We start from the raw sequence: 22,523 nt of genomic DNA, 5'->3' as shown, positions 1-22,523 counted from the left end.
AATAATGTCGAAGCAAAATTTGACACAAAAAATAGAATTTCTTAAGATATTTCTTTAGTAAAATCGTCCTGCAAGTTTATATAAGCCTTAACATGTATATGAACCAAGTTGGTAAAGTATACAGTTCAGTAGCTAGCATATTGGTTAGGTTAGGTTAGGTTAGGTTAGGTTAGGTATACATTCCACATCAGTACTATACTGTATGATACTGTATATATATAGTATTTCATCTCTGGCAGTATATTCAGCTGTATATAAGATAGTTTGAGTCATCTCCCCACCTATGTTGCGTCATCTCACTAGGGTTGCATCGTTTCTCCACTTATTTTGCGTCTCTTCCACCTGGGTTGCGTCATCTGTTATATAAAAACTGTATAGATATCCTTCTTCCTCTGTGTATCATGCTTTATAAATAACACTGTATAAATCTCTTCTCATACCCTGCCATCTCTCTCCTCCCAAAATAATACCTGGCTCTTCCACTCTTCTTCCCATATATCTCCTCTCTTAGGTCACCACCACCTTCTGCGTCATTACACCACAATACGAGGCGAGGAGGAGGTGGTGGTGGGTGGTAGTGGTGGTGGGTGGTAGTGCTGGTGGGTGGTGGTGGGGTCGTCAGTAAGGCAGGTGAGGTGTTATTTGCCTAACCAGGTGATGACACACACACACACACACACACGTAGGGCGGAGAGCAGTTGTATAGAGACGGGTGTGTGAGGGAACGATATAGTGATACACACACCTCTATAATCCTCCACACACCTCTATAATCCTCCACACACTCGTCTCTTGATGTAGGATGTGTATGTGTGTAGGAGTGTGGTGTGTGTTTTAAGTTTGTGGTTGGATTTCTTCTTTAATATCCCGAAATGACGCAGGAAATATTTGGAGGTGACTAGTTGGCTGTGTGTGTGTGTGTGTGTGTGTCCATTTAGACTGAGAGTGAGGTGTGGTGGTGTTCAGTGAGGTAGGAGAATGGGTGTGTTAGTTGGAAAATGTTTATCGTGTCATAGTTGCAGGGTTCTGACATTCTCCAGGAAAGACGAGAATAACAATGAACTTAAGCTCGAATCTGTGGCTCTGAGACGCCAATCCACAGAACTCAGTCAGGATAACGAGATTTGGTTCATTCATTGTCATAACGTGAACTAATGTAGTGAATTTTGTGTTGCTTTGATTATGGTTTTATTTTTGCAATGATTTTTATCTTGATGTGGCACCCCTAGAAGTTATTGTTAGCCCCTCCAACCATTTATAAGACACAGACAGACAGACAGACATACAGTTAGATAGATAAATAGATAGATAGACAGACAGATATTAAGTAAAAGCGTCATACAAGTTTACATGGATTCAACATGTATACAAACAGTGGAGGTAAGCAAACATAGACATCTCAGGTGGAATTTTAGTTGACTTTATTTTGTTCACTTAATGAAAGTTTGGGAAACAAAAACTCAACGTCACACTGTATAGAACGCCAGCACGAGCAATCAACTGTGCCTGGCGTTCTCATAACCGGTATATAATAACAGTTAAAATGAGTTTCATCAGAGGAACGTTCACTCCCCTTACAAACTACATAGCAAGAGTCAACAACACGACTTTCCTCTTTAAGTCCTCGTTAGTAATACTTTATCAGGTCTTACTACACTACAACGATTTAAGGTCATTATAAACGCCTATTGTAGATTAGTAAATATACTAGTTGTTAACCATTAGACACCAAGAAGACGAGACACAATATCCAAAAATTGCTTAGTGTTTTTAAACCCTTCGTCTGTGTCTTAGTGTGTGTGTCCCTGGCGCTGGTGGTGAAGGTCGACTTGTGCTGGGAGTTTGGTTAATTATTATATATACTACACATCCTGGCCAGCAAGTTACCTGTGGTGTGGTGGTTCTCGTGGTGTGGTGTGGTGTGGTTCTCGTGGTGTGGTTCTCGTGGTGTGGTTCTCGAGGTGTGCCATTTTCTAAGCATTTATTCACGTGGAAAAAAAAAAACCTGTAAATTATAGTTTGGAAAGTATGAATCTTCAAACAAAACAGTGTCGAAATACTTTAATAACTTTGTATAACTTAAAATATGAAATAAATAATAAACTACTGTAACATTAATCTCGGGTCAATGTACAGATTAATCTCTCTTAACTACGTTCAGCATCATTACATCTCAAGCTGGAGGGACTTTCTTTTGAGTGTGTGTGGTTGTGAGGGTGTTATCACGTCAGGCACACAGGTGGTGCTGATGGTATGAAACGATAGCTGAGGTGACGTGTACCATCTACCAGTGCCAGAAACAATGACTCACACTTGATATTTTTCCCGAGTATAAGAATGAGTCTGTGATGCAAGTGCGTTCCTATAATGTTGCGTTTGTCACCGTTTAATAATAATAATAATAATAATAATAATAGTTCTTCCTATATAATAAAATCGACAAAATTTATTTCTAACCTAACCTAACCAAAGTGTATCTACATTTTCCTGAGCCAGCCTGTAGAGTGTGAGGGTGACTGATCCGGCTTTACCTCACCACACTCGGGTATTTCCGTCCTGTTTATGTGTGTGTCGCGGTCTGACATTTATTCATTAAGGTTAATAAGTTCAGTTTATTATTAGATTTAGTGATCCGGGTGTGTCAACAAGTGTAAACCTGTGATGGGGTGTAAATACAGGGTGTCTCAAAAAATATATATCCACTTGACGTATAATTTAGTATTTCTCAATGATTTTTTTTTGTAATTCTAGTAAATAAAAATACTTAATCATACAAAGAATTGGAGTATATTGAAGTATTATTCGTCTGTATTATTCATGTTGTATTTTTTATCTAAGTGTGTATACATGTTTTTATGGGTAATGTAATGTAATGATTCGGTGTATATATTTTTGAGACATTCTGTATGTGTTTTTTTGTGTTTTCATGTATTTGTTTTTCTTGTTTTGTTTAGTTTATTAGGGTGAGGTGTTGTCTTTGTTTAATTGTGGAAGTAATACGTAATACCGAACCATAACAAATATTACAGTATGATTTTGTATCCCGACGCACACACACACACACACACACCTTCCACCACTTCCTCCTCTTCCGTTTCCTCCTACCTCTCTCGTTACACCGCCTGACCTAACCTAACCTGACCTAACCTCCATTGACCCTCTCGATTTCCAACACAACACCCGCGTTTCAATTCTCTCCATCAAATTTTCCTCTTCCTCCTCCTACTTCTTCCTCCTCCTCCTCTTCCTCCTCCTCCTCCTACTTCCTCCTCCTCCTCTCCTCCTCCTACTTCCTCCCTCCTCCTCCTACTTTCTTCCTCCTCCTCCTCCTCCTCCTCCCTCCTCCTCCTCCTCCTCCTCCTCCTCCTCCTCCTCCCCTCCCTCCTCCTCCTCCTCCTCCTCCTACTTCTTCTTCCTCCTCCTCCTCCTCCTCCTCTCCTCTCCACGCTGTTCACCTTTTCTCTCGTACTCCACCTTACATTTCCTTCCCCTCTCCATTTTTCCCACTCTTGTAACCTTCCTTCCTCCCTCTCCTTTCCACTCTATGATCCTCCCCTTCCGTGATTTAATTCCCCTTCCTCTCTCTCTCTCTCTTTCATCTCACATTGTAACACCTTACGACAACCTCTGACGACAACCTCTGGCGACACCCTCTGACGACAACCTCTGGCGACACCCTCTGACGACAACCTCTGACGACACCCTCTGCGACAACGACAACCTCTGACAACCTCTGGCGACACCTCTGGCGACACCCTCTGCGACACCCTCTGCACCCTCTGCGACAGCACACCCTCTGACAACCTCTGCGACACCCTCTGACGACACCCTCTGACGACAACCTCTGACGACACCCTCTGACGACAACCTCTGACGACAACCTCTGGCGACACCCTCTGACGACAACCTCTGACACCCATTTCCCCACACACTCAGTCCTTCGTTATATACCATCCACAACAGTCTCTCTCTCTCCTCCCACACCTTAATCACCCCCTTCTCCTCCCCACCCCCCTTCCTCGCCACCAATTTGGACTGAGGGTCACTTGAGTATTTGCTTACACACAACACACTGCCAAGGACGCTGGCTGGGGGTTACAGGAGAGTATTGTTTATGTGGTGAAGTGCTCACCTAAGGCCCGCCTATCACCTGGTCTGACGCTGCAGGTGACTGAGGGCCTGGTGGTGGTGAGTGGGGGTGGTATGAGTGGTGGTTGTGGTGACTGGTGGTGGTAGGGGTGGTTGTGGTGGTTGTGATGATTACCCAGTCGGGAATCGTTCATATTGTACAGTAAAACCTCTATTTAACGGACTATATGGAGAGGAAATTCCGCTATATCGAGGTGTCCATTAGATCTGACCCCCCCCCACATCTAACGGATTATATGGAAAGAAAAGTCCTTTATATGGAGAGTTCTGTATAATTACCCCCACTTCACGTAAGTTGGGGGAGGGGGGTGTTCGTCCGTCAAACACCCCATCACACCTGACCACTTATTAAAGGATCCCAATTTTTTTTATCGGATCATTAAAATTAACCACTAGTATACCTGTAGTTCACCTGTTGATTAAACACATTAACGCTACCTGGGTGGGAATGGGCTAAGTTATGTTAGATTAGGGTTGGGTTAGGTTAGGTTTGGGTTAGGTTAGGTTTAATATTTGCTGTAGGAGTGGTTAAGGAATTCATTAAGGTTGATGACTTACGACAAGGTGATGTAAGGTGTCTTTTTGACGATCTCGATACAGGGTAATTGGCCATTGGTTGATGTTAATGACAACTTTGTGGTATATTATTATGGCACCTGAGATGAAGAGAAGGGAAGAATGTTGATGAGGGAGGGATGGGAAAGAAGGGGAAAGAATGGAAAGGGAGGAGGAGAGAAGGGAAGGGTAAGGAAGAGGGATAAAGGAGAAGAGAGGAAGGAAGAGAGGGAGGAAGGGAAGGGATGTCACCATACTCGGGTACAGTTCACATAACAACTTGGTCTCATCATTGCTATAAATACTTTAGATACTGGAGGCAGCCAAGAGTGTACACGATGTCTCACACACACACACACACACACACACACAGACACACACACACACACACACACACAGGAAACCTCATACTAAACTTAACTTCGATTCACAATGTCTTTCCTATATACTATGGTATAATGAAGGGATAATATACTTAAAATCTATTGAAAATATAACCAGATGTTTTGAGGTAATTGTTAAGAAATATATAACACTTGATTTTTGTTAGTGTGTGTGTGTCCACCACCACTAGTAGGGATTAATCTTTCACATTAACTAACCTTCTCTTGTTCTTTCAGGTTGACCATGGAGAGGAAGGGGACAAAAAAATTAGCCTGGAGAGACTGTTTACCCCAGCTACTGATTCTGGGGACATGACGCCGTTGAAAAGTACGTCCAGTAAGGCGAGATGGTCTTTTGTTGGGGGTGTGGCTGAGAGGGAGGGAGGGAAGGAGGGGCAACAGGGGCTTGTCTGGTAGTCTAAGGGTGGGGTGGGGGAAGCATTTTTACTCAGCTGCGTGGTTGTGAGTCGCCATCTGTAAGTAAACAGCATGGATTGTGATGTTTTATGTGTGTATGTGTGTGTGTGTGTATGTGTGTGTGTGTGTTGGAGGAGAGGGGGGTATTGTGTAGGGTTCTGTCCGTCCCTTCCCTTCCTTCCTTCCTTCCTTCCTTCCTTCCTTCCTTCCTTCCTTCCTTCCCTTCCTTCCTTCCTTCCTTCCTTCCTTCCTTCCTTCCTTCCTTCCTTCCTTCCTTCATCTCTCCCCTCCCTCTCCGTCCCTTCCTTCCTTCATCTCTCCCCTTCACGACTTACCATCGGGTTTAACTACATTATTATTATGTAAAAATAAGCAAAACCAATGACACTATTAATAAGATGAGCTTTATTCCTTTAAGTCCCGTCACAATAAACCTAAAATAAATATAACGTCAATGTCTTTACCCACAAAACGATGTAAATTCCTATGCATTGTAAAGTCTTCTATAAACACCTATTAAATAATAATGTTTAAACCGATAATTAATGTGTCAATAATGTTTTGTATAATTAAAATAATCAGAACCTTAATTTGAGGTCATTGTATTACTATATATTATAAGCATTCATATTATGGTGTATACGATAATTAACTACCACTGTATGTATAGATTTATTATTCCTGCTGATATCACCTGGAAATTGGACACCACAGCTTCTTTCACTGGGAAATAAACCAATCTAACGCTACCCCCCTCCCCCCTACTGTCCAGGTAGCGATAGGGTGTTTAATCCTCAGGTAAATTAAGCTGGGGTATTAAATCTTCGTTTCTCCTCATGAGTTTCGTCCGTTAATCCTCCAGTAATCCTTTAGCTGTGTCAATCTTCCTTCATTTATTACTATCTAGTGTTGTTAATTGTTCGTCTCGTTCCAGCAACAGGACAAACCCTTCCCTGATCTACACATCATGTACGTTTTCCATCACCAACTTTCCCTCCTACAGAGAAGGCCTACGCCTCCTCCTCCTTCTACCGCCCTGACCACCCGACCATCGATGACCAGGTGGAGTTGGCGCAGCGGATCTCCTTCTCGTTGGTAGACGAGAATAATAAGATGAGCCGCGGACAGTCCATGTACATGAAGCGGAAGAAGAGGTCCATGCGCTGGATCCATCAAGGTGAGCACTTGAGGGAGTCACGTTAGGGAGGATCAATTAGAAGCTTCAGGAGAGTGGATCATTTATATTAAGGATTAACTAAAGATAGGTTATTGTCTTCAGAAGCTGGCGGATCACATGGTTATTACCCACCAACTCATCTCACTTGATAATTAAACAACCTGATGCTACCTGGAAGAGGGTTAGGTTAGGTTAGGTTAGCGTTAATCTTTAAGGTGAAATAAACTGGAGGATAATGTTATCTGAAGGGAGAACTTGGTACTGAATAAGGAGTAAAGTGGTTCATGGGGACCTGAAGCACAGAGGAAACTATACAGAAGTGGATTAACATAACTAAGGGAATAAACAGGAGAGAAACAGACAAGGAAGAATAACCAGGGAAGGAAGAAAATAGAGAGAGAGAGAGAGAAGGAGTTAATAATGGTGAGAATAGGATACACAGAGAGAATAAATGGGGAAAGCAGATTTATAATGAGGCAAGGAGGAGGAAGATTCAAGAAAGGTATTTGACTCTGAGAACATAGCACAGTGAGTGTGATTAAGTTAAGACTTGATCTGTAGTAATCCATGAGGTAAAGTTGAACTAAATATTGGCTAGGAAAGATTAAGTTAGACGAGGAGGAAAGGAGGATTTCAGTTAAGGAGATAGTTAGGAAGAGTTAACCTAAGCCAGGAGATGGTTAGGAAGAGTTAAGTTAAGCCAGGTGGTAATCAGGGGAGAATTAAACTTAAGGAAGAAGTCAGAAAGAGTTAAGAAGACACGATAAACACAGAGATAATTAAGACTATTATAAAGAAAATACCGAATTGAATAAAAAGAGAAACACAAATAATGTAAAATATAATAAGATGGATGACACAACAAGATGGCTACAGTAATAATTTCTTCTCGAATTATTATTTTTTACTTAATCTGGTAAACAAAAAATAATGGATACGTGGTTTTTTTATTTATTTTTGTTAATTCGTTTTTATGTAATAGAATTGTTACATAATTATTACAGTATATCAACGTTTTCACTATGATGTCGCCAAATATTTGTGTGTTACTCGTTTTGGTTATCTGGAAAACTATTGCCATTCGAAAATCCACAAAAAAAAACAAAAGCTTATTATTAGGAAGTAAAGTTTATAAATAATATTCTTTTGAATATAAAGGAATGCTTCATTTTTTTTAAATTTAATCTTTTATCATTTGCCGGTAAGTCTTTTGTGTAATAATTTTCATATATTTTAAGTAGTTTATTTTGTTTTTAATTCGGGTCAAGTTTTTGTTTCATGATAATTGTTATTTTTTTTCAGTATAATTATTTTGTCGTTATTGACTTTGCTTTGATTTGTTGTTTTTGTTATTTTGCTAACCACGTCATCATCATCGTTATCATTCATCATCGTCATACTCATCCTCATCACTATCATCATTTGGCTATAATCATTTCATCATCTTTCATATCACCACCATCACCATCACTCAGTCTTTTATTGTTATTCCTACAGTTCTTCGTTCTTATTTCAGGTCTTTTCTACGTTCATCTTTATCCTATGTTATCTTCACTCACTTGACCTCATTTGACCTTTATATTCTAGGAGGCGAAGGCGAGGAGGACTACTCAGGTAAAAAGCCTCTTAAACTGTTCGTGTTCTTCTACCCTATCAGTAAACACTCGATCTCTCTAAGGAGGTAACTGTACAGGTTGATCAAATAGTCCCTGTGCATCTGGCAGTAATTGAGCACTCTAGTTTTTTCCGTGTTATACCTACATTATTATATACCTTGTTTTACTGACAGTATATATTGCAAAAATGGTCTCCACTTCTAACATCTACTGTGACTATTTCCAATATTTGTTGTTCAGTAAAAGGTAAATAAACACTTATTAATTACTACAGGTGCAAAGGGACTTTTCGATCACCTTATAGGACTTAGGTTCTCAGTGTCACTACGGATTGGTCTTCATGTGGTGTATCTACTGGTCTTGTATAGCAATGTGTCTCAATAACTTGGGTCTTTAAGCACATATATTAAGTTAATTTATACACAAGACAACAACGATTGAGTATTGGGAAAGGTATACCTGTACATTCTCACCCACAAGCCTCACCCACCACTAGCCTCACCCAACACTAGCCTCACCCAACACTAGCCTCACCCACCACTAGCCTCACCCACCACTAGCCTCACCCACCACTAGCCTCACCCAGCACTAGCCTCACCCACCACTAGCCTCACCCAACACTAGCCTATAGCCAGCGTCTTATCACATTGTTTTCATTAATCATGGCTTATGGTCTTACACTCGTCAACAACTAGTATACCTAAGGGAGATATTGTCCTATGTTGATATTGATGTCATAGGAGATTAATACACTTCTACAATATAGGGTTTTCAATAGCTTTTAAATAGTATACTGACGACTTGCTTGTTGGCACAGAAAGACCCAAATACAGGTAATGCATTCTCTTCTTTCTAAAGTAACTAATTCAACCACCAATCCCGTGTGATATTGAGAACTATGATCACTTCACCTCTTATAGCCAAAGAAAATAAATCTTGACAGTTTCCTCGCTAGGTCTTGGCCTCTAACTGCACTTTCCTTTGTTATTCTTTTTCGCTCTCAAACTTTTTTTTTCTGCCGCACCAAATTTTTCGCCCCGCAAATTGACCAATGTTTTTTTTTTGTACTTTTTTTCGGGATAATTGTTTCTTTTGACAACTACTTACGGTTTCAGAACAGCTTGGGAATTATATACTGCACGTTATATTACTAACTATTGTTAACTTAAATTGATATAAATAATAAACTAAAAACACATTAATTCTCGATACTGTTTTGTAAGTTACGTAATAAATGAACTAATTTGTTTTTTCTAAATAGTTTTCATTATTAGTGAATTCACTTTTTTGTAATTTAATCTCGGAGATAAAACCCTATATACAACAATAGACTAAGATTTTAAAACTAACACTAATATTAATAGGTATTACACGAGGCGTAGTCGAGTGTAAATAGCGCATTGATGGAGAGAAATATTGATCTTTGCTTCGTCAATAATGGCTTATATAAACATTCTTTTTTTATACCGTGAATGTGTTTATATACTGTATATACCAAGGTTTACTTTGTTGTTATTCTTTGTGTTAGTTGATGAATTTTGTTTGGGAGAATTCTCAGAAAGTCGCCGTGAGCCTTCAGTATCTGGTCTACGGTATTTAGAACTTTATAAACTACAGTCAGAAGAAAGCTGAAGGACAAACTTTACCTTGTACTCAAGATGTAGTCGACCTTGGAATACGTCTTAATTCTCGTATTTTACTGACTATATATTCCTAAACCTCACAAGTATTAACACATTTTTAACGACTGAGGTCTTGGTGACACGAAGTCGCTCCTACACATCAATAAACTTTAAGTAATGGAATTTTCGAGTGATGGTTTTCTTGTTAGTACGACGACGATGATGATCTCTGAAGGGTAAGGCTGTTGATCTGTAATGAAGCTGCTGGATTACTCTACATCAGGGTCTCTACTACACCCTGGATATGAAAGAAAGGATGTAAATAAACGAGTTGTATGATATAGTGTATGGTTAGTTGTATGATATAGTGTATGGTTAGTTGTATGATATAGTGTATGGTTAGTTGTATGATATAGTGTATGGTTAGTTGTATGATATAGTGTATGGTTAGTTGTATGATATAGTGTATGGTTAGTTGTATGATATAGTGTATGGTTAGTTGTATGATATAGTGTATGGTTAGTTGTATGATAAATTGTATACCTCAGTCTTAAAGAATTGTAGAAAAAGGGAAAGATGTGACTGGTCGGTGTTGTGAAGCTGAGATGTGTGTGAAGACTGCTGAAGAGTAACATTGGTAATTGATAATGAGGTTTATAAGGAATTTTCACAGACGACGGGTGACGTGATTGAATAAGCTGCCGTGTGTACAGTTATTGTGCCTTGAGTTGAAAAGTGGGAATGAAAGTTCGGATTTTATTAGCACGTTGATCTAGGAAAATGAGACGTGAGAGTGTGGGATGGATGGGAGGGATGGACGGCAGGGATAGACCGGGAGGGATGGACGGTTGGGATGGAATGGGGCACTAGGCTTGGGTAAGACTACAAAGAAGCTTGGCACATCATCCTGGGGATTCCCCGAGCCTTCTCCCTTATAGTGCCACTGCCAAAGGTTGGGGGGCACTGGACACCCCCGGAGCACTGCCAGAGTGGAGGGGTGAGGGGGGGGGGGCGAGAGAGTCAGGAACAGAAATGTCAGTGGGAGGGAGACAGAAGAAACAGAGCAAGAAGCAAAGAGATGATAATAGAAGAGATACAGGAAAGACACACAAGGAGGAAGAATGGGAGAGGATGGGAAGAGAATGTCATGTTCTCTGTTTATATAAATATCAGAGGTGTAAGTGTGGCGGAAACAGTGGCAAATATTTTTTTTTTAAGATCCTGTGATGGCATATATTCTTAAGTCACTTTAGGGAGATACTTATAACACGCTGTTGTTGTTTTTGTAAGTGTTTATCTTGCTAGGGTAGAGGCGCAGCGGCCAAGTTGGGTATTATAAAACAGGCCTTTTGATCAAACTGTCATTCATCGGTTCGAATCCCACGGCCGACCACTGAGTGAAGTGTTCCCAGTCGACCCAGCTGTACAATGGGCACCTGCTTTTACAGTTGTGAAAGTAAGTAGAGTGCAGTGCCGGCCACGCTGTCATGTGCTGCAGGCTTAGTCTTCAGTGTACAGGTAGACTGGCCTGTGGGACCTACTTTCAATGTTAGGTTATTAGTAGACCGTCTCCACTAGCACCTTCACTACAGGGACGCCACTTGTAGTATTTTATTTGGCTAAACTCCAGACGATTTTATTCAGCTCAGAGGCAACACCGTACACAAGGGTTAAGAGGTTATCTTATATGTTACATTAGACAGCTTTTAAGATTATCATTATAGTCGGTGTACATTACCATAATTATCATAACGATGGTTGGTTTATGAGACACTTGAGAAGGTGATAAGACTCGTTCGGGAAAGTTCTGATCGTTAATGGGTGAACATTGTCGTCTATAGCCCCCCCCCCCCACATTTGTTTCACAGATGTACATATATTTGTTGCGGTTAGATATTAAATTAATAAAATTTAATGGTAGTACATTTACAGTGCGTGGGAAACGTTGTGTTAATGTCCAACAGACGGCGGCCAGCTGGTGTTGGGGCCACAGCCTCACACACTACTGCACACAGCCTCACACAGTCCCGCACACATCCTCACACAGTCCTGCACACAGCCTCACACAGTCCTGCACACATCCTCACACAGTCCTGCACACAGCCTCACACAGTCCTGCACACATCCTCACACAGTCCTGCTCACAGCCTCATGAACACTTACTGGATGTCCAATATCCTGATAAATTTACTTCTATATTGTATGGTAATAGTTGCGTATTGAACCATAAAGAAAATTAATAATAAGGCCGATGTAAATTTATTCCGAAATCTCATTTAATAAGTTACACATTATTTCATGTTTTAGATGTAACAAGTACAGTGTTTGTGATATTTTAGCAGCTCTTGTTGTAAAAAGTCACTCTTTGGAATTCTACTGAAGATTTGTGGTTCAAGTTGTTAAAGGTATAAAATCTTGTGATGTTTGTTATTGTTTTTGTGTGAATCTTTGTCTCAACAAGTGTGGAATTTAAACACGTAAGACAGTTAGATATTCCTTACACCTGGTGGGAATTTCATGCGTCAGAAATGGGATCACGTGAAGATTAGGTACCCCCAGGCTTATTACACCTGATGATTAAACACCCTAGCGCTACCTGGGGGTTAAGTTAGGTTAGGTTAGCATTAGGGTGATTTTTCTTATGGTGAAATAACCTGGGACAAATCTTCAAGAGAAATCCGATTATTTTTGTTTGTCGTCGAGAATTTGATTTAGTATGAGGTAAAGTCTCTCTCCCTCCCTCTCCCTCCCTCCCTCCCTCCCTCTCCCTCTCTCTGTTAGAATCCCTATAACATAGCTGAGGCCAGACCCTAATTTAGTATTTTTATTTTAACTGTTTGTGTTGAGTATAAAGCGACAAAGGCAATTGAGTGACTCTTTTGTCATTGGTCTGTTCTTATAAATATTGATAAGACAAACAGTTTTACAGTATTTCCTTGTACATCTTGAGTGGACGATATCAGGCAAACTACTCACTCTGGCCATCACTATCACAATTTTTCTTTTTCTGTGGCTAAAAATACGAGGGTAGTGGTGTGTTGTTGGTGGCATTCCTCTGGCAGAGTTTGGGTGTCTCGTTACCCTGCGAGAACTGGCATCTGCACTTGCCTCCTGCTCCTGGCACACTGATGCTCGATACGATTTGTTTCATTATCGATATATCTTTTTTTTTAATTTCTCACGCTGTTTATTCATTCCTAAGTAGATATTATGTATATATATATATATATGCTTAGTTAATGATTATATGAAGTGTTATCAATATATTTAGTTTAAGGATACAACAATTAAACCAGTCTGATAAGAAACGACGCATTTTATCAGCGTTCTTATATACGTAGTAGTTTCAGAATGTTTCCCCCATTAGTTAGGTCCTGGATTAAGCATAATGGTTATTCTACGATAGACACTGCAGACTGTAGTGCGTTTAGACAACGAGAAACGCAATTTCCCGGTAAAGATGTCATTCTCCCTCTCCCTTGTCACCCGCCGTGTAGGCCCAACGTGTTGGCCGCAGAAAGTGGGTCAGTAAATGCCACAACATACACACTACTCGATTTAAAAGGTCCTAGTCCTAGGGGCCCAGATTAACATACATTAATGGAAACGCTGCCACTAACATCACAATGACAATTTACTCACAATTACTTATAGAAATATATAGTAATTGATGATGTTATTAAAGTATATATTTATTAGTACTTTTGTTACCATGCCTTAAGAATGGTGAATAGATATTAATTGGTGTAAAAAGTAAAGCTGTGAATGACCGCTTAGCTACTGTCACTCGGAATGGTTAGGTTTTGATGAGTATTGTCTGGCGTGTGCTGTTAAGCTGAGTATCACAGCTCTGGTGGTGGTTAAGGTGTAATGTTATTCACGTCATACATTTTCAAGAAGTTTTATCAATTGAAACATAAAGAATAAGAAGAAGGAACTCGTCACCCTCTTCATAGCTATTTTTCACCAAACGTGTTTCCTGGGCCTTAAGTTTCAACCTTTTTAGTTATCCCTGACAATTTTCTTTGATATTTCCGCCGGAAGTTGATAAGAGAGCACTGGATGTTGACGTGTACCATAGTCACTTTTATGTACGATTCTGGCTGTGTTCTGAGGTACGTTCATTGTCTTGGCTCTTGTTTATATGTACAGTATTTCTCTGCTCCTACCACAAGTACCAAAAAGAAACTTCGTTGGATTATCTTGTGGGTGTGTGTCTTAGGGGTCCTTCCACTGTCCAGGTCATCTACACTGATTGATACAATATTATGTCAGCTCTTCGAAGGTGCTCTTGTCATCCTGGTCATTATAATTATCGTGTTGTTGGCCGTACTGTTAAATATTCCTAAACTTCACTAGGTTAGGGTCTTAGTTCAGCAACTCGGTAATATACAACTTTTAGATGAAAAAAGATTCCATTCGTAATGTTTAAATTTCTTATTGTTTGACTTAGTTCTTGAGAGTTGATCGATCTCCAAAGCGTCGCAGTGTTGTGTGTCTAGTGTTTAGTAATGTTGCTATGACCTAACTGGTTGGGTAAGAGAACTGTCACATGGGGGAAGTTATGACGTCCTTCAGTGAGATACCTTTTTTTTCTGGGATAGTCATGTTGAAATCTTTTAGTGAAGTTACTTTAGTTGAGAGTAGAAGGTTTTATTTTGGTATTTAATCCTATTTCACCCCCCTCTCCCCAACCCCCAGTGTCATGTGAGTTGCAATGGGAAATTAAAGGATATATATCATTGTACAGGACAGTGTCTAAGTCTCCAGAAATACTAAATAAAGGAAGAAAATTGTTATCACATATCCCGAGTTTCTTGTTGATATAAAATACATAACTTCACGTGACTTGAGTACCGTATATTGAGGTGTAATTGAATTTTCGTACAAGTTTGAGTTAAAGTTATTTAAGACGTATATTGAATTTATTTTGAACAGTCAGTGAACTGGTTATAGTGTGACATATTTCACATAACCCGGAAACGGCCCCGAACAATCTAAAGTGATATAATTTATCATTTTCTAGATAAGATAATGTTGGAAGGTTGCCAAAGGTGCTGGGGTAGAGTGGAGGAGCCTCACATGACGCATATGAACACCCTGTCACTCACTCGACTGCCAGAGCTCTTGAATGGTTTAGGATTTCACAAATTTTTACCTTTACTATGAGGGGGAATATTATTATTACCTGGTACAGTACATTCTCCCGGGCCAGTTAGAGGCAGGAGCAATTGCGTTTTATTTTCATTACAAACAGGTTATCGTTCTATTGCATCTAGCACTGCTGATTTTAATTCTTTGTATCTTATTGATTTCTAATAGTCATTCATGATTTACGAGAGACTTCAGGTACACGTGCGGGTGAACGAATGATCAACACTCATTGGAATATTTTGGTCAGATTTTTTCTAACTTGACATCTTGGGTTTTATTTTTCTTCTAGTGTAACGGTACACTACACTACACTACACTACACCCTCAAAAAGGTCACTTCATTCTATCATAAAGAGGAAAGGCGAAGAAAGAACAGTCTGTTATTATTATTATTATTATTATTATTATTATTATTATTATTATTATTATTATTCGTTAGTGTGTTTATGTTGTGTATAGCTGTAGTTTCTCGTCGCCAGCTATTCGATGTCACCTGATCTGTTACGATAGCGGCCACGTTTCTTCATAAGGAGCAATTCTGGACCAACACACACACACACACACACACACACACACTAAGCCACTCGGACCAACGCTCGGTGTAATGTTTGGAACTCCACCTACACACAATACAACGTCATTTTTTATGGAAGAATGATAGGTTAAGTTAGGTTAGGTTAACTTTAGGATGGTTAATCTTAAGGTGAAATAAACTGTGGTTCCAATAATTCTCACACGTGGTCCAGTGAGAGATAAGAGCTGGCCAAGACACCCATTATACCAGATGTAGCCGGATACAAGTGAAATAGAAACCGGTTCTCAAAGGGACACCACATAAAAGCTACATTGTAATTGGAGAAGAGTCTGAATGGCTACTTACGCTTAGAACTACGATGCCAACATGTCAGCCAAATGGAGTAAACAAAAAAAAATCAACGGAGTTTCTATTGTCGTGGGAGATTTATTGTTTTTGTACAGGCGAGGAGGAAGTCTTTTGATCACGTGGACGTTAGGCACCTTAATTTATTTCTTCTGATCATCAAATGCCCTAACGCTAACCTAACCTAACCTAACGCTAACCTAACCTAACAACCACCTTCCACGTAACGCTATGGTGTTCAGTCATCAGGTGAAATAAGCTTGGGTGTCTAATCTTCACGTAATCCAGATTTATGACTATGGAGGAAGGAGACCATCAGCTGTATATCATTTAATCAGTTGGTATTGTGCGGGTTACTGTAGCGGTGGGTGATGCCGTGGTAGATGGGCGCGTTATATATTTCTGCGTTTAAACAAGACAAGACGCCGCGTATAGACGTTTCGACCTTTACTACTGCTGCTAATGTTAATGGTAATAATGATGGTAATAATAATAAACACGAGAGAAAAGGAGCATAATAACAATAATGTATTATTATTTACTGAGGAAGCCTCTGGTTAGGTTTGTGTAAGGGAATTATTGTGGACGTGTTGGGGGTAAGGTGCAGGACGGATCCTTCAGTGTGTGTAGATATCTTAAGTCCTGGACAGTAATAGTTGAGCAAAATGTACCCGACAGTGGTAATGTGTGTGTGTGTGTTACTGCGGTCCGGTGGCTGCCAGCTGTGCCACCAGAACACTCAGCAAGAGTCCCGGACGGGGCCACCCGGGCCAACACGGGGCCCCACTGACACTACGGGACCAGTTCAGGAGTGGCAAGGCCCGCCACTTGTTGCTTGGCTCCCAGTCCTCTATGAGAGTTGACCCACTCTTTAGAATCAGTGAACCTTCGACTCCTCGCTTGTAATAGCCTTAACAACAGGACCTGGATACTGTACTTGCTCTTGGATACCCGACCCGTTAACACTGTTGCTGCCGAGAATCAACGATCAAATCTATTGTGTTGTGTTATTTATTTTGTTTTATTTTTGGAAAATGGTTTGAAGCTTTGCACTTTTGAAACATCAGTGTCGGAGTTTGAGAAACAACAGCACCTGCAGTGTAAGATAGAAACGGATTCAATATATGAGTGTAAGTTGTCAGTAAATAGCTCACGTCAAGATGCCTGTACGTGCCGGATGGGTCCCCTGTGTGGGCTTCCAGCCGCCCAAACCTATGGTGATGATGATCGAGGAAGCAGACGTTATCGCCGAAGAGTGTGAGCGAGCCTTCCAGAGTGTCCGGACTAAGAATGTCTCTGCAGGAGCCCCGCTCGCCCCACCCCCACCTGCAAGTGAGTCGTCAAGAATTTCTCGCAAGAGGATCATGAGGTCACTCTTTCCCGCAAGCAACTGTACTATAATTAAGACCGAGTCAGTTGTATAGCAAATTCTTACCGATTGAAAACACTGAAAAGTAACAATTTCAACCTAAGAGGATGACACCGATCTTGATTGAGTTAAACATTATCCAGTGGTCGTCTATATTTCACTAATGGGTCAGCTTACTGCTCAGAATCTGGAGTTTTTGAGTTCGTAAGTTAAATAATCAAAGTAAGACATAATAACGCATCTGTCTGGCTCATATTTTCCTCAACACTAATCTCCAAAATGATACTGAAACTGTTCTTAGACTAGTTATTATATACAGTTTATATCTCCTAGTTAGAGAAATATATCTGTCAAATCTTTTAGGTTTAAACTTTAATATCTGGAGGAAAATGTTTGAGATGCAATGAAATTTATTTCCGGACATTTTACATTTTAACTCTAACCAAACCTAAACTGAATAAGAAAAGTACTTAACATGTAAACTAGATTAGGCTACAATGTTGTTGTTTATTCAGTCATTATATTTATTGAACAAAACAAAAAATATCGGGGGTTTGACGAAAATTTAATAAGACCGCAAAAGAAGACCTTAATATTACCAATGACTTAATCTAGTGAGTGCAAAGAATAAGACACTTGTAGGGTCTAACTGCACACTAAAGCTAACTAAGTTAAAGAATTTGATCCTTTATAAGAACGTTTAATGAGAGTTAGATCCTTTTAAAGTCAGATGACGTAAGCCTCTGGTAAGGTTTGGTATCACCTAAAGTCTGAAAAAACATGTTGAGCATAGAGTCCCATTAACTAAACTACTGAAGATTTCTAGAGCCTCGTATAGTGCGTAGAGCCACATTTAGAGCCCCGTTTAGTTTAGTGCGTAAAGCCACAGCATTTATATGTGTTTAGATATACATAGGTGTGTATATTTAGGTATACACCTACTCGCATGTATAGAATCCTTCACGGGTATTAGTCTCGGATCAAAGGGGTTAACCATTAGATATGTCTGGATTACGGTGAAGGACGGAACGTACAGAACTGCAGCGTCGTTGATGATATTCCCGAGAGAGAGAGAGAGAGAGAGAGAGAGAGAGAGAGAGAGAGAGAGAGAGAGATTAAATTTACCACGTTTTATTGGTTCATTGATAAGAAATGTTGCAATTGAAAAAACAAATAAAAAGTGTATTTCGATTAATAGAAAACGTCTATTACCTCCAACACGACAGATCTCGCGGGAAGTTTTGTAAAGAACCAGGGTGTTGTTATCTAGTGAGGGAGGAAGTAACGAGCTGTTTGGATCCCTCCCAAAGGTTTTAAAATGTGGGTTTTGTTTTTTAATCCGATATTTATATCTTTCTCTCCGTAGCTCTGAGTACAATTGGCTTTTCCTCTCATTAACTGGTTTGAGTTCCACGACACAAACCAGAAATGCGACCAAAGTTAAACCTGCCGGGTTTTTGATAAAGCAAGTTATGACACTGACCATATCGAGGAGATACAGTGGCATTACGCGGAGACTGTGTACCATAAAAAATCCTTTTCTTTGAGAATTTTGTAAAGTAGGTGAAGCAGATAAGTGCGTGTGGTGACAAGAGTTAATGCATGATCTAAGTTATGTGGTGTTTTAGTGGGTATGAGAGTGCTTGAGGGGGGGGGGTGCTCATTTTCTTGACAGGAGTTCGATATATGAAGATGGGATGAGAGGAATGTGGTTGGATGGCGTGGGAGGATGTTGATCGTCTGTGAGGGCGTGGGTGGTGGTGGTGACTCTGGGCGGGCGTGATGGAAATATTGTGTGAATGATGACTTAGTGGCGAGAATCTGTGTGGTGAGTTAATCCAGTAAAGTTCCTCTTATCTGCAGAGTTTACTTTATGTCGAGCACTATGAAGACTGAGAACACGTGTACGACATAGGGAATAGTGTGTGTGTGTCGTTGGTGAAGTGGGAAAGAACTGCTGGTGGATGCTGTAACTTGAAAGACGATATGAAAGTGGAACATAGACGTGTGTGTGTGTGTGCTTTAATAAGGAGTGATTTACATAAGAAACTGAACATGTGTGTGTGTGCAAAAGTCAGTGTTTACGATTACGGGTGTGTACATGAGGGTGTATGTATGTATGTACATGAGGTGTGTACACATTTAGAAGTGTATACACGAACTTGTAACTATGGAGACATGTACACACAAAATCCTGAGTACATGGAGAAGAGTGTGCATGCAGGTGTGTGTACATGCAGGCACGTACAAAGGTTGTGGCCACACAGGAGCTGGTGGGTAGCCAACCACCGCTATTTTGACAGTCTCTTAGTGCCCAGGCGCTTCTACTGCCCACTACCACCACTCACACTACCACCATCACCAACAACACCACACACCACCACCATCGCCACTACCACCAACAGCAGCCTCCTCACTAGACCAGTAAATCTAATAGTCATCAACAATAAAAAATTAAGATAAATAGTTACTTGTTAGCGGGTTACTGTATTTATAGAGGGTGGATACACTCCAGTGAAACCTCTATTTAACGGACTTTATGAGAGTGTAGTCCGTTATACCGAGGTCCATTAGATATGAAATCTCCATATAACAGAATATAACCGTTAGATCGATGTCCGCTAATTAAAACCGTTAGATCGATGACCGTTAATTAAAACCGTTAGACCGATGTCCGTTAATTAAAACCGTTAGATCGATGTCCGTTAATTAAAACCGTTAGATCGATGTCCGTTAGCTATAACCGTTAGATTGATGTCCGTTAAATGGAGGTTTTACTGTGTAGGAATAGTTTGTTTGTGAGGATGGGTAATGTGGAGGCGAGAGGTGACGTCACAGGGAAGTCCAGTTGAGAATGGTCATAATGTTAAATATTTTCCCCGGTCGACTGCTGGGCGGGGCGGGGCGGGGAGGGGAGGGGAGGGGAGGGGAGGGGACGGGACGGTGCCAATACCTGGGTGGTTTGAACTCGCCAAGATGCCTTCGTATTCTCCTAAATAAAATAAAGTAATAAAACGCCGTGTTAGAAAATCCTCATTGACAACGTGTCTTTATTCTAACTGTTATGGTTAGGTTAGGTTAGGTTAGGTTAGTATTTGCGGTGTTTTATTACGATCTAAGCATTGTAATTATTTGTCCCTTTATATCTGTGTTAAAAGAGGATTATATATATTAATGTTTTTAGTGTCGAAAATCACACGAGCCAAAAAAATGTGTTGCAAACGCCACCACGTAGTGTCAACATCGCTGCAATACAAGGTTAAAAGACAAATAAATAAGACAAAATTGGTGATACTACAACACACGAGGAAAATCCAGAGTAAACCTAAAAACATTCATAATTTCTTTTCACTAACAAATTCAAGTTTTGGTGCGGTAAAATATTTGGCTCACGTCACATTGTATATACATTGTCTGTTTGTAGAAATCTCACATATTTTCTGTATTTTCGTATCAAAGTAAAGACACAAGGAACGTTCTTAGCTTCATATGTTGACACTGCCAGGATGTTATGACTGAACACCCGGCTTATGAGAGGCTGTGTTGGAGGCGGTAGTGAAGGACTTGTTGTTGGTGACTGGCAGCGTCAGATGTTTGTTTACATTATGTTGTTAAAGTGGGTGTACCAGGCAGTGTTACGGTCATGCGGTGTGGCAGTGTTACGGTCATGCGGTGTACTGCACAGCGTGAAGACCAGGTGGGTGTACCTGGCAGTGTTACGGTCATGCGGTGTACTGCACAGCGTGAAGACCAGGTCGGGCTGAGGCTTGGGGCAAATACCTAAGAGTTGTGTACAGTGCTGTCTTGTAGAACACTTGAGATCACATTAAGATTAACCACCCCCCCCCCTCTAGCTTATTTCAACTGGTGATTAAACACTAACACTACATGTGTGGTTGGTTAGGTTAGGTTAGCTTGGCGTTAGGATGGTTAATCTTCAGGTAGAATAAGCTGTAGGATAATCTTCACGTGATAAAACCAAATAGCATTAGTGAAAAGACGAGAAGCATCTATCTTGCCTTTTTATGAGATATATTTCCGATGGTTTTAAATTTCGAACTACAGATTCAATTTGTTGCCGGTGGGAAGAACACAGTGAACAAGTTTGGAAAATACAAGCAATATGAGCGTACGACTACCATAACGACTATAATTTTTCTTCAGATGTATTATGATTTAAAACACAGAAACAGAAAATAACTCGTTGGTTTAGAGAGGGAAGAAATACATCAGTGTAATGATTGACATTTTATATTGCAGGACCTGGATCTGGAACTGAAGGAGTCGAGGATGAGGTTACTCCACGAGCCCCGACGGTGAGTATCTGCAGAGGTGTGTTGTTTGTGGAGGTGTGAGGTAAATCCACCCCTGCACACCCTGACAGATCCCTCTCTCCCTCTTTGACCCACACCATCACATCTTGCGTACAACATTATCTACATGCCTAAAATAATATTCAACTAAACTAATTTAATATCTTATTTTTATTTCTTGTTAATTATTTTCTTATCCATTCCAATGAAGAATTAAATGTTTGCAAGTGTTAAGTTTGTCACCGCACCTTGTTTACTTATATAACTGGAATGGTTTCGTGTTTATATTGTTGTCAACATTGTTTGCATCAACTGTTTGCTTGTAGTTATAAACTGGACTCTAATAACACACACACACACACACTCTCTCTCTCTCTCTCTCTCTCTCTCTCTCTCTGCAGCATCCATTTTCTCATCTAAATAAAAGGAAAGTTATTTACGCTTGCAATTCCACCTAGATAATGCCACAGGTTGATGAAGGTGACTTAATAAATTGCTTAATTAGTATCAGGACATAACAGTAACAGTTGCGTTTAATTAATGACCTCGGTGAATTAATGGCAGCGGTTAATTAATAATTGATTAATTAGTGACAAAGGTGGTTAATTAATGACAGCGTTTAATTAGTGACAGAGGCGGGTAATTACAGCGGCTAATTAATGACAGTAGCGTGTGCAAGTGTCTGGGAAGTGTCTTGTGAGTCATACAAGTGTCAGGAAAGTGTCTTGTGAGTCATGCAAGTGTCTGGGAAGTGTTTTGTGAGTCATGCAAGTGTCTGGGAAGTGTCTTGTGAGTCATGCAAGTGTCTGGGAAGTGTCTTGTGAGTCATGCAAGTGTCAGGAAAGTGTCTTGTGAGTCATGCAAGTGTCTGGGAAGTGTCTTGTGAGT

At 40.2% G+C, this 22,523-nt stretch overlaps 1 protein-coding gene across 3 annotated transcripts in view; it reads left to right on the top strand.

Annotated features, from left to right (window-relative positions):
• Window positions 1–22,523, top strand: part of LOC121879028 (titin-like) — an 82,489-nt gene that overhangs the window by 43,112 nt on the left and 16,854 nt on the right. For all 3 annotated transcript variants that reach the window (XM_042385503.1, XM_042385502.1, XM_042385500.1), the window contains exons 9-12: window positions 5,325–5,424; window positions 6,508–6,681; window positions 8,269–8,295; window positions 21,583–21,638. In XM_042385503.1, the coding sequence (XP_042241437.1) occupies window positions 5,325–5,424; window positions 6,508–6,681; window positions 8,269–8,295; window positions 21,583–21,638 (357 nt within the window). The remainder of the gene's footprint in view (window positions 1–5,324; window positions 5,425–6,507; window positions 6,682–8,268; window positions 8,296–21,582; window positions 21,639–22,523) is intronic.

Source organism: Homarus americanus, unplaced genomic scaffold (assembly GCF_018991925.1).
Source record: "Homarus americanus isolate GMGI-L3 unplaced genomic scaffold, GMGI_Hamer_2.0 scaffold4060, whole genome shotgun sequence".
In the NCBI taxonomy this organism is placed as follows: domain Eukaryota; kingdom Metazoa; phylum Arthropoda; class Malacostraca; order Decapoda; family Nephropidae; genus Homarus; species Homarus americanus.
The sequence above is the reverse complement of the archived record's forward strand: the minus strand, read 5'-3'. Positions and strand labels throughout refer to the sequence as shown.